General features: G+C 54.3%; 1 protein-coding gene across 7 annotated transcripts in view; it reads left to right on the top strand.

Moving 5' to 3' along the window:
* Window positions 1-418: 418 nt before the first annotated feature.
* DUSP22 (dual specificity phosphatase 22) overlaps window positions 419-12,099 on the top strand; it is a 46,639-nt gene continuing 34,958 nt past the window's right edge. For 3 of the 7 annotated variants that reach the window (XM_075417183.1, XM_075417184.1, XM_075417185.1), the window contains exons 1-2: window positions 419-653; window positions 7,707-7,740. In XM_075417183.1, the coding sequence (XP_075273298.1) occupies window positions 633-653; window positions 7,707-7,740 (55 nt within the window). In that variant the 5' untranslated portion in view covers window positions 419-632. Of the gene's footprint in view, window positions 654-3,830; window positions 3,968-4,179; window positions 4,317-4,843; window positions 5,030-7,706; window positions 7,741-12,099 lie in introns of all 7 variants that reach the window. The other 4 variants (XM_075417186.1, XM_075417188.1, XM_075417187.1 and 1 more) reach the window with 3 other exon arrangements.

Below are 12,099 nucleotides of genomic sequence, written 5' to 3'. Positions count from 1 at the left end.
AAAGCTCACTGCTGTGCTTCTGGGCAGTACAGAGGGGAGAAGTGCAGTACATCGCCAGGCAGCTCTCCTTTCTGGCTTTACAGAGACACCGCTCCGGCGCCGCGGCCCTGCCGTCCCCGGCCGCTCCGATCCCCGCCCCGATCGCCATCCCGGCCCCGCCGCCCGCTCGTCCCCTCAGGAGCGGGGCGAGGCCGGGCCGCCAGGTGGGGCATGGCGGCGGCGCAGGGGCCGCTGGGAGGTGTAGTTCCGGCGGACGGGCGGTGGCGCGGGGGCCGCTGGGAGTTGTAGTTCCGGCGGGCTGGCAGCACGCGGGCGGCGTGGCGGCGCGGACTACAAGCCCCAGGGGGACCCGCGTCCGGCGCCCCCGGGGCTGTAACCATGCTGCGGGGGGGGGAGGTAGTTCCTGGTGGCGCGGCCCCGCGGCTCGCCGCGGAAACCCGCCCCCAGGAGAAAGCCCCGGCCGGGGCGGGGGGAGATGCGCCTCGCCCTTCCCGACAGCGGCAAGCCGCGGCTGTCCTTAATTAGCAATTAGCTCTTCCCCAGTCCCCCCCTCCCGCATCCCCGGCAAGCACTGCCCCATGCGCGCCGGCCCGCCGCCGGCAGCTCCCCCCGCGGTGCCGGTCGCTTAAGCCATGGGGAATGGGATGAACAAGGTAACGCCGCTCGTCGCCGCTCCGCCGTGTCCCCCCCCCCCCCCCCCCCGGCTTCCCTCACAGGGGGGTGTCGGTCTCTCACCCCCCCCCCCCCCCGCCTTCCCTCACGGGGGTGGCGGGCGCTGCCCGGGCCGGGGGGGTCGGTCCCTCACACCCCCCCCCTCCACCCTTCCCTCACAGGGGGGTGGCGGGCGCTGCCCGGGCCGGGAGTGTCGGTCTCTCACACCCCTCCATCCCGCCTTCCCTCACAGGGGTGGCGGGCGCTGCCCGGGCCGGGGGGGTCGGTCACTCACACCCCCCCCTCCACCCTTCCCTCACAGGGGTGGCGGGCGCGGCCCGGGCCGGGGTGGGGGGGACGGGGAAGCGGCGGGTCCCGGTGGAGATGGCAGCGAGGGGGGGAGGCGGATCTGCTCAGCGAGGGGTGCTGGCCGCTTTCGGGGGCGGTGGGGGCTCGTCGTGAGCGCCGTTTCCCCTGGCGTGTGGCGGTGGTGGTCAAGGGGCGGCTGTGACTTTTCTCGGTGTCTCCAGCTCTGCTTCAGACCCAGGTTTGAAGGCGCGGTGGTAACCGGCCTTTTATACACAGCTTGCTGTGAGGAACAGCGGTTGAGTCATCTCTGCTGTCTGACGTCCTGCTTCGGGAGTAGCTGCGCCGCGAGTGTGGCCTCGACGACGCGGAGGAGAGCTCACAGAGTCACAGCATGGTGGGGGTTGGCAGGGCCCTCTGTGGGTCACCCAGCCCAACCCCCTGCCCAAGCAGGGTCACCCAGAGCAGGCTGCACAGCACCGCGTCCAGGCGGGGCTGGAATATCTCCAGAGAAGGAGACTCCACAGCCTCCCTGGGCAGCCTGGGCCAGGGCTCCGTCACCCTCAGAGGGAAGAAGTTCTTCCTCGGGTTCAGCTGGAGCTTCCTCTGCTCCAGTTTGTGCCCGTTGCCCCTTGTCCTGTCACTGGGCACCACTGGAAAGAGTCTGGCCCCGTCCTCCTGACCCCCACCCTGCAGATATTTATAAACATTTATTAGGTCCCCTCTCAGCCTTCTCTTCTTCAGGCTGAACAAGCCCAGCTCCCTCAGCCTTTCCTCATAGGAGAGATGCTCCAGCTGGAAACAGCTGTTTGCAGGTTGTCCAGGTCTGACGTCCTTTCCCCTGGAAGTCAGGTTGATGAACGCCCAGAGTTCTTGTTGTGCCACCTGGGAGCTGAAGCCTTTTCATCCTAACGATGGAGATGCTGAAACAGAAACTTGAGGCAGGGGAAAGACCCGGCCGGTTAGTCCAACCGAGTTAGTGGGTGGGAGGTAGAACCTCCCTTGGTCCTTCTCTCCATGTTTCTTTCAAAATCTGGGAATAACATTGTGATGTGTAGCCACTCCTTGCAGCCTTGCAGGTACCTCCTGGGAATGGCCAGTTAGGAGGAAGCACATCTGGGGAGACTTCTTTCAGACTTCTGGTGTGTTTGTAATATTTTTCTGGGAATGTTTGAAACCGTCAAAATGTTCAGAGGGGCAGGATATGGGACGCTGAAGTTGCAGTATTGGGGGAGGGGGAAGGACAGTTCTCGACCCTTTGAAGCTTAGCACTGTGTGTCTGGATTACATCTCGCTAAGGTACTGCATGGGCAGGAATTGGAAATCTGTGACTCCGGGCAACTTGGTCATTTTAATTCCGTTAAGCGTTGCCCTGACACGTGCCAACCAGAGCTTTCGGGACAAGCACAGCACTGCTTTGATTTTTCTCCTCCCTTATTGTGGCTGCATCCAAGAGGATGAAATGTTCAGCAGCTTGGGAGGCTCTGGCTCCTTTCAGGAGGCTACAGTCACGTTGGGTACTGGCCGTCGGGGTTCATTTCTGTAGGGATCCTGGATGGAGGTCTGGTACTTGCCACCTTCAGAATGTGCCCCTGGATTGTCTGTTCCTTTTGAGCCTGTGAGTCGGCGAACGCTGGAGGAGCAAGGGGAGGCGTGGAGTCAGCGACACGGACGTTGGGGGGGTATTTGCTTGACTCAGTGTAGCCTATCGATACAAATTGCCTTCGTTTCCAGCTGAAGTGTCTTTTCTGTGGTAGAGCTGTGTGCAGACAGCAGGAGAAAATAAGCAGCTTACCCGATGGTGGATTATTTCGTTTGGTGGAATCTCTTTGTACTGATGCCAGGGGAAGAGGATTAGTGGTGACCTGCCATGGGTACGGTAAGGAAAAGCTCCAGAGATTGCTACAGCTGCTGTGGCTGCTCTTGGGTGCTGAGCCTTTCTCGGTGGCATGGTCCCCTCCTATTTTTCTGTCACATGATATTGATGTCTTTGGGGGCAAATAGCGGTCGCACCTGACTTTATGTGGCCGTTAGTGCTGATCAAAGGCTGGAGGCCTGGCATTCTTTTTAGGTGGGGTTTGTCTTTTGTTGCCAGTTTACTTTCTAAAATTAGCTGTGCTTATTTTTTTCTTTAAGCCCACCCAAGCCTCCTGACTTTTCCCAAATTAAACTGAAAGCGTTGGCTCATAAATACCCTTCTTATTCTGCTCAGAGAAGGAGAATTGGCTGATGAGCATGCATTGACTTAGCTACTATTAATTTTCAGTGATTTACTTTTTTTTTAGATCTTTCAAGTACAGGATGAGTAATAGGGTCTGACTTAGGAAATTGTCTGGGTGGCCTGATTTGTCTTCACGCTTAAAGTCTTAACTTTGACTTGTATTCAAAGTTCAAGGTGAAGTCTGTGGTTGAAAATTACCAAGATGTTTTCCAGGAGCTGAGATGGTGACGAGAGATTGTAGTAGTTAGATCTGGTCATCTGTGAACAGGATATGCTTAGCGAAGAGTTTTTCCTGGGTTTTTGTTCGTCCTGTTACAGTTAGCAGACCGTTATTCATGCAGACTCTTCTGAAGGGGCAAGTTGAGTGTTATCTCCACAAAAGAGACAGATCAGCCCTGTTCCGTTGTAGGAGTTGACTCGTAAGAAATGTAAATCAGCGTGGATAGTTACAACCGGTGCAACCAGTTCCATGGAACCGGTGGCGAATCCCTCTCCCTGACCCGTGCCGCTGGACGAGGTGGGCTTGTCTGCTCCTCCTACGGCGCCTGATGAGCCCGATGAACTTCCCCGGCGCGCTCACCAGTCCCGGCGCACGTCGCAGCAGCGTTGGGCGAGGAGTTAGAGGCTTTGTTATAAGCGTGTGTCTCTGTAGGGAACAGCGGCAAAGGAGCCCTTTAAGCCATTTTCCAGAGAGGGCTGATGAGAAGCGTGAGCAACTGGAGGAACTGTCGCCCATTGCAGGGCTCTGCCTTTGTGCAAGGTGGAGAACGCGAGCCGCTCTCTTGCGAGGTACGAATGAAGACGGGCGTTGGTGTCCTTGTCGCTTGGTTGCGCGTTCTTCTACATCCGTTATTCAGTCCGCGGTCATTTTCTCAATGTTTCGGATGATATGAAGAGCCTACTGTTTTTATTCATAAAGCAGTGGTTGAAAGGTTCACAAAAACAACCACCTTATTTTTCTTCTCTTCTGACTCCCACCCTGCTGTCTCACACGCCCCTAGCAGCCATCGGCCTTCATTTTGTGCGGCCCGGAGTTGCAGTTGCTGAAGGCAGTGTGAGATGACACAGCTGAAAGTTCCCAGCCATGTCTAGCGCCGAAGTATTAGTCAGCACGGCATGAAGATTCACTTCTTTCCAGGTAGCTTTCACCCATAGTAGTGTTTCTTGCTTCTAGAATGACTAGGACAAGAGGGGTAACATCTGTCCTTCGTTGCACGGTGTCCTAATTTCCTATCTGGCATGCAGTGTTGCTTCATGATGCACAAGTGCAAACTTCTGGATTTTTTCTCCTTTGCCAACAACAATCTAAGAAGCCTCATTTTTGCAACCCCCCAGCACTTCTTGATATCTTTAATTTATAATGTCTAACCTTAATGACTCTGACTGAAAGTTAAGCTTTTATCCTCTCTCAAGAGCACATGTTTGATGCAGAAAGAATATCCTGGAGTCTAAAATGCTGTAGTCTACAGTAGTGGTGGTGTGATTTGAGATTTGTGCTGCAGATAGGGAATATCAGACAGCTATTTAAAAATATCACAAAGGCTTTTTTCACTTTTTTCAATTTTTTAAGCTTAAGTAGAGGGAGCTGTCTGGAGGGGATCTGGTTAGCGAAATTTGTTCATAACTGGATGTTCTTTTGCGTTATGGCACGTTTTTTGTTTGCAGAACTTGGCCCTTAGCGATGGTCCTTGGGCGCTTCGCTCTCTGGAGCAGCTGCCGGCTTCTGATTCCTAGCTTGGGGCGGCGGCCTTCGAGCTGCACCTCCAGCAGAGTCATCAAGGGCGTTTAAAATGGTGAATCGGTCCGTGAAACCAGGAGACTTGTGCAGGCGGGAAGGGACAGCGGAATGTTGTAAGGGTTCTTTTCCCTGCTCGGTACCCTGGCACTGGAAGCTGCCCTGCTGTTTTTTATTGTCTTCGTGGGAATGTCAAATTTGTACAAACGAAGAGGGAAGGAAAGGGGAGAAAGCTGCCTGAGCTTATCCGTGCAAAACTTACTGCCTGTTTGTGCCAGACTGAAGAACCATTTTCTTGTCAAGCAGCCCTTAATCACAGAATCACAGAATAGTAGGGGTTGGAAGGGACCTCTGTGGGTCACCCAGCCCAACCCCCTGCCCAAGCAGGGTCACCCAGAGCAGGCTGCACAGGACCTTGTCCAGGCGGGTCTGGAATATCTCCAGAGAAGGAGACTCCACAACCTCCCTGGGCAGCCTGGGCCAGGGCTCCGTCACCCTCAGAGGGAAGAAGTTCTTCCTCATGTTCAGACGGAACTTCCTCTTCTTCAGTTTGTGCCCGTTGCCCCTTGTCCTGTCACTGGGCACCACTAGAAAGAGTCTGGCCCCGTCCTCCTGACACCCACCCTGCAGATATTTGTAGGCATTTATAAGGTCCCCTCGCAGCCTTCTCTTCTTCAGGCTGAACAAGCCCAGCTCCCTCAGCCTTTCCTCATAGGAGAGATGTTCCAGACCCCTCATCATCCTCGTAGCCCTCCGCTGGACTCTCTCCAGTAGCTCCTCATCTTCCTTGAACTGGGGAGCCCAGAACTGGACACAGTACTCCAGATGGGGCCTCACCAGGGCAGTGTAGAGGGGAAGGAGAACCTCCCTCGTCCTGCTGGCCACACTCTTCTTGATGCACCCCAGGATCCCATTGGCTTTCTTGGCAGCCAGGGCACACTGCTGGCAATAATCTGTAAGCAGTTTGGGGTACAGCGAGGGTCCTGGAGAAGCGATCTTTCAGCGCTGGTGGCAGAATTGAGCCCGGTGGTTAGAGCTGACAGGACGCGGCAGGGAGAGAGAGATCGCCCCGCGGAGCTGCGAAGAGGGATGCCTGCACGAGCCGAAGCTGCAGGGCGCGAGAAGTGCTGCGGCCTTTCTGTTCTCTGCGAGGCTGGGTAAACAGCAGCGAACACACGGCTTTTATCGGACGAGAGCCCGCCCTGGAGCTGAGGCAGGTCAGAAGCTATTTTGTAAGCCCTTCTGCCGGCCTGCTAAACTTTAAGTAGTAAGCTGCCTTTCAGCAGGGCGGCTGTGGCGAGGCGGAGGGCGATAATCCCCGGTGAAAAGTCCTGCGTGGCTTTTGGAACTTCGCGGCTGCGGACGAAGCGAGGTGGGTGGAGATTTCCCTTTAAATAGCTGTGCCCGAGAGACTGTTGCTGCTGTTGTGGTGACGCTTGGGTGTTGCTAAGGCTTTAGGAAGTCGGCGCTGATATATCTGTACTGGCGGGATGTTCGGCATGCACGGAAGAAAAAACGGATCGGGTGGTTTCGCCAGCACGGTTCTGGTCCCTTCAAGGGGTGTGGGCGTGGGTCAGAGGCTTCAGGTGGCAGAGAACAGAATTCCTGGCCAGCAAACGTGTGTTTGGTCTGCCTGGGGGTTTTGCACGTCGTTGCTGCTGTTCCCAAGTTGGGAGGGTTATGAGAGGGTGGGAGGGGTAGCGCTGCGGTGTCCCCGGCCTCTCGGTGCTGCGTCCCCGGGCTGCGCAGGCTGACCTTCAGGCACCCCGTGTAAAGCAAGCCCTGTAACCGAGACCTGGGCAGGCTGCTGGGAGCGCTGGGGTGAGTGGGAAGATCTGGGAGAGAAACGCGCAACTGGAGGACTTCCATCAGTTCCCTTTCCGTGTGAACCTTCCTTTCAGCCTGGAGAAGAGAAGGCTGCGAGGGGACCTAATAAATGCTTATAAATATCTGCAGGGTGGGTGTCAGGAGGACGGGGCCAGACTCTTTCCAGTGGTGCCCAGTGACAGGACAAGGGGCAACGGGCACAAACTGGAGCAGAGGAAGCTCCAGCTGAACCCGAGGAAGAACTTCTTCCCTCTGAGGGTGCCGGAGCCCTGGCCCAGGCTGCCCAGGGAGGCTGTGGAGTCTCCTTCTCTGGAGATATTCCAGCCCCACCTGGACGCGGTGCTGTGTAGCCTGCTCTGGGTGACCCTGCTTGGGCAGGGGGTTGGGCTGGGTGACCCACAGAGGTCCCTGCCAACCCCCACCATTCTGTGATGATTCTGTGATTCTGTGGACGCGCTGCTCGTTGTTGGCGGCGAGCTCCTCTGCGGTGCCGCAGCCCTGGCGCGCGCGGCTCTGCGCTGCACGAGCCTGGCAGGACGCCCTTTTGCCGCGCTTTGTCCAGCTGGCTTGGCAACTTCAGGCAAATCACCTGCTCTGTACGAAGTTTCATCATGAGTGAGGCGAGGGGAACGCTCATCCTGCTGCGGGGGGCAGGGGGAGGGGTGCCCTGCGAGGCCTGCTGCGTGTTGGGAAACCGCTTTTGCTGGCCTTGGAGAGCCTCCATGGTGGGAGAGCCCGCGTGACGAACACCACCGGCTGCTGGCGAAGGCTCTGCAGGCGCAGTGCACCTCCAGCTCTGTAGTTTGAGGGGGCTGCAGAGAGGCACAAAGCGCTGGCAGCGCTTTTTACGTTGCTCTTGACAATAGTCTGCCCAAGTAGTATGTTCCATCCTGTATGCAAATTGAACTTTGTCAAATTGTCTTACCACAAGATATCTATATTTGATACTATATTTCTTTCTCACAGATTCTGCCTGGCTTGTTCATTGGCAACTTTAAAGGTAAGATTAGTTTTTATCGTTATCTCTAGGATTACTTAGCAGGGGTCTTAAGGTGTGGTTTCACAGGCCTGCGGGATTCTCTGACATCTCTGCAGCTTCTTTAACCCCATCTTGCTTGGTTTCTGGATTCACCTGGTAGCACGTAGAGAAGAACTCGCTTGCTCTCTCATCCGTGCGCGGTGCTGCAAGCACTTTAAGAAGAACGAACGCTGTCTCCTCGCAGCATGCTTCAGCTGGATTTCCTAAACGTTGGCCTGCCTGAAACAATTGCTGTGCTTGGCAGGCAAGCCTGTGAGCCGGGCAGATTCTTTGCAAGGCTTATTTCAAGCCCTCCTTATAAGTAAAGGCTTAGTATGTGCCTCCCGCTCATTGCTTTCATTATTTTGGTTATCTAGAGCAGCTGCTGAAGAGTTCTGTTGTCACTGCTGGCGAGACCGGTAGGTCTGCAGATTGCTGTCTGACCACTGAGACTCGTGCTGTCCGTGTCGCAGATGTAAGGATGTAAGATTGTCTGGATTTTTTTTTCTTTTTGCATGAGGCTTATTTTTTTTTTGTGTACAGAAAGACAGAACTATATTTAGAAAACAGAGGAAACTTCATGTGGGCAGCCAAATAAATGACCTGTTCTCAAAGCACTCTGTTAGCAGCAGTTCCAGCTGACTGTCCCTACTCAGAAGTAAACCGGTTGTGCCTGTACAGTCGTTTTGGTACACGTAGACCCTGTGTGGCACCTCCCCTCTGCCTCATGCCCACCCTTCCTCCCCCCCTCAACCTGCAAATTCAGTGGTTTTTGCCTGATTTAGCTGCCTCTGGACCTGCTGACCCGTGTTGCTGGTCCAGTGCTTGCTCCCCCGTGGGAAGTGGTGCCGGTCACCTGGAGTGGCAGCCCGGAGGTATGTGTGGAGTTAAAAGCTGCCTTTGCCACAAACACAAGTACAACAGCTAGTGTGTGAGAGGGAGTTACTCATGCCATGGGGAGGAAAATGAGAGGATGGAGGTGAGCTTATACTGGTGGAATTAGGTAATGAAAGGAGAAAAAAGAAGGCAGGCAGGAAAAAAGGAAAATAAGGAGGAGAGGATAGTTTTGAAAATCCTTTGGACAGACCACTGCCTGGGCCAGTGACAAAACTAACTAACTTGGTCACAGCCATGTTGCTTCCTCTTTTTGTTGTCTTTTTTTTCTTTCCTGTCAAGTAATTTCAGAGAGGGGTGGATGGGAGGATGTTTGATAGGTTTCGAGCTGTCTGTCAGGATGGTCCCAGGGAACGTGGCTCTCAGGCTGTCCCTCTGGCTGTGGCTGTCCTGCTGGTAAGCCCTTGACAATCCGCCCAGGGGAGTGAAACTCAGCCAGAGCATCTGTTTCTTGGTGCAGTTGTGTTTTCAGCTGATGAACGGTGTGACCAGCTGAGGGGAGTTGGCCGAGGTTGCGGAGTGAGTCAGCATCTCTGCTGCCAGCGCCCGCGACCCTCTCGCTGCTGCTGCTCTGGCCGCTCGGCTGCGTGCCTTGCAAATGGTCCTTAAGCAGCACATCCACCTGGAGTAGAGGCGTGCACGTGAAGGTGTGTGAGCGGGCAGCGTTGCTGGGGATCCAGCTGAAAAAAAGCAGCGGCTGAAATGCTTCAGCTGCCTCCAGAAAAGAGAGTAAGGATGGGTTGGCTTTAATCTCTGTGTTACACAATCTGGTTTTTAAATTGACTAAAAATACAAACAAAATATTTGTTTGTTTATTGCTGTGACCTTTGCTCACGCTGCATTTAATCATGATGTGCTACCATCATGAGTATCTGTTGTTATAATCTCAAATTAGCCACGGTGCGTGGAGAGGAAGAGAGAAGTTTGGTGTTACAGTACGTTGTAGACAGTTGCTTGCTCACCCCTTCCCCTTCCCTCCAGTGGGATGGGGAGGAGAAATGGACAAAAGGGGAAACTTGTGGATTGAGATAAGGGCAGTTTAGTAAGGTGACAAAGGAAATACTAATACTAGTAATGATAATAACAAAGATGATAGTCAATATGCAGAACAAACTATATACATTTTTCCTCACCATCCGACGATGGATTTGCAGCCCTACCCCCCACAAGAAAGTTCGAAGTCCTGGCCGTGAGAGCATTCAGACTCACAGAAATGAGAGGGAAGGATAGCTTCCTCCCCCTGGCCAACCCCCATTTGTAAGCTGAGCATGACACTTATGGTATGGAATATTTCCACTGGCCACCTTGGCTGGCTGCCTGGCTGTGCTCCCTCCCAGCTCCCGCACGCCTGCTCACTGTCTGAATATGAGAAGCTGGGAAAAAGTCCTGGATTTCATAGCAACAACTGAAATCATCAGTGTTATCAACATTCTTCTGGTACTAAATACAAAACACAGCAGCTACTGGAAGGAAAACTAGATCTGTCCAGCTGGACATTATCCACCCCGTATTCTGTACCATTGAGATCAGGTTACTCAGGTCCCACACTTTCCAATAAATCACCATCGCTTTTCCTGTCTTTTGATACATAAACAGATACCATTCCCTTAATCCGTGGATCATCCCTCAAAACTGTCCGATGAGCTCGTTTAGCCCCTGACTTTGGGCTCCATCTGCCACACCAGCCTCAGGGCAGGAGAGGTGGTGTGACGTCCCCTCAGTCGGCAGAGCAGGATCAGGCCGCGGTGCAGTGCGGCGAGAAGGCGTTGCTGGGCACAGCAGGGGGGTGGTGGGTAACGTTGGGTTGTCACCTGCGGTGTCTGGAGCTCGCAGCCGGTGTATCTGGCGTGGTCTGTGTCCATGGTCTGGGAGCTGAGGATGTCAGTCTTGATGAAGTTGCTGCATGCTATTTGCTGAAGTCAGTTCTCATTCTATCACCGCTGCATCTTGCTTGGTTTCATCGAAGTTAATTTTTCATTAGTCTGGGTGCTTCTTACTGTAATGCCTTTGATATAACATACAGCAACTAATAGAAGTGGTGACACACAGTGTTACATAGCAGTTAGCATCATGTGGTTCAAATTATTGGCTATTCTCACCCAAAATCAAATCCCTGTGAGGTACGTGTCGGACTTCCCCATCCTTATGGATCACCCACCAAGTGCACCCAGGTCCTTGAGCAGAAGTGATCCCATGGATGGGTTTGCCTTTGCAAACAGGAGTAACCCGGACTGTTTTCCCTAGCATATTCTTCGTGTGCACTACAGGGACTGTATTCCCTTCTACAGTACGTAACAGTTTGTGACTGGGCAGGGCCGGCTGGGTTGGTGGATCCCCTGATGTTAACTAACCAGGTGGCCTTTGCTAAAGGAGTATCCCAATGTTTGAAGGTCCCACTCCCCGTTGCTCTCAGAGTAGGTTTTCACAGTCCGTTGTGTCATTTGGTTTTCCTGGAGGCTGGTGCGTGGTAGGGGATGTGATACACCCACTCAAGGCCGAGTTCTTTAGCCCAGGTGTCCGTGAGGTCGTTTGGGAGATGAGTCCCGCTGTCTGAATCTGTTCTTTCTAGGGTGCCATGTCGCCACAGGACTTGCTTTTCAAGGCCCAGGATGGTGTTCCGGGCAGCGGCGTGGGGGCATGGATTAGGTTTCCAGCCACCTGGTGTTTGTGTCCACCATGGTGAGCACACGGTGCTTGCCCTGGCAGGTTGGTGGGAGTGTGGTATCAATTTTCCAGGCCCCCTTGTGTTTATATTTCAGCCATCATCTTCCATGCCAGAGAGGCTTTACTCGCTTGGTTTGCTGGACTGCGGCACGTGTTTCACGTTCATGGATAACCTGTGCGATAACGTCCATGGTCAGGTCAGCAGTACAAAAGCTAACTTTTGTGATCCTTTTTCTGCGTCCCCTGCCCCTCAGCACTCCCCCTGCCTTGCTGCTTAAGAGCCACTGCAACGAGCTCTCTGTGCAGCGAGCTCATCCCGTTTAGGAACAGGTTGCTGGTTGATCACCGGTGTATTTTTCTGGAGGAGTTTGGTTACCGTGGTCCTGGGGCATGTTCTGATTTGTGGCACTTTTTCAGAAAGCGGCTAATGAACTTTGGGACTGCTGTGAAGGGGATCGTTGACGGAGACATACTCAGCAGCACTCACGGTTGGCACTGGGTAGAGCATCCTGACCTGGGCAGCTGGAATGTCTCAGTACTTTTAAAGACATGGGTTTACAAAATGATTTCCTGTAATGCGCTTTTGAGCCGTCTCCTGTTTCCTCAGCTTGAGCCCGATAGCCTGAGTTGGATAAAGCTGCATCTGGTCGGTAAGAGGAGTAACTGCACGCCCGGCGCGGTGCATCTCGCCCGGGCGCGGGGCTGAGGCGGCGTGGCACCCTCTGGGTCTCTGCGCGGGGGGCAGAGAGGAGGGAGCTGCTCCAGAAGGTGGGTCGGGGGAGT

This window comes from Opisthocomus hoazin, chromosome 3 (assembly GCF_030867145.1).
Source record: "Opisthocomus hoazin isolate bOpiHoa1 chromosome 3, bOpiHoa1.hap1, whole genome shotgun sequence".
NCBI classification, from domain to species: Eukaryota; Metazoa; Chordata; class Aves; order Opisthocomiformes; family Opisthocomidae; genus Opisthocomus; species Opisthocomus hoazin.
This window is presented reverse-complemented; position numbering and strand designations above follow the sequence as displayed.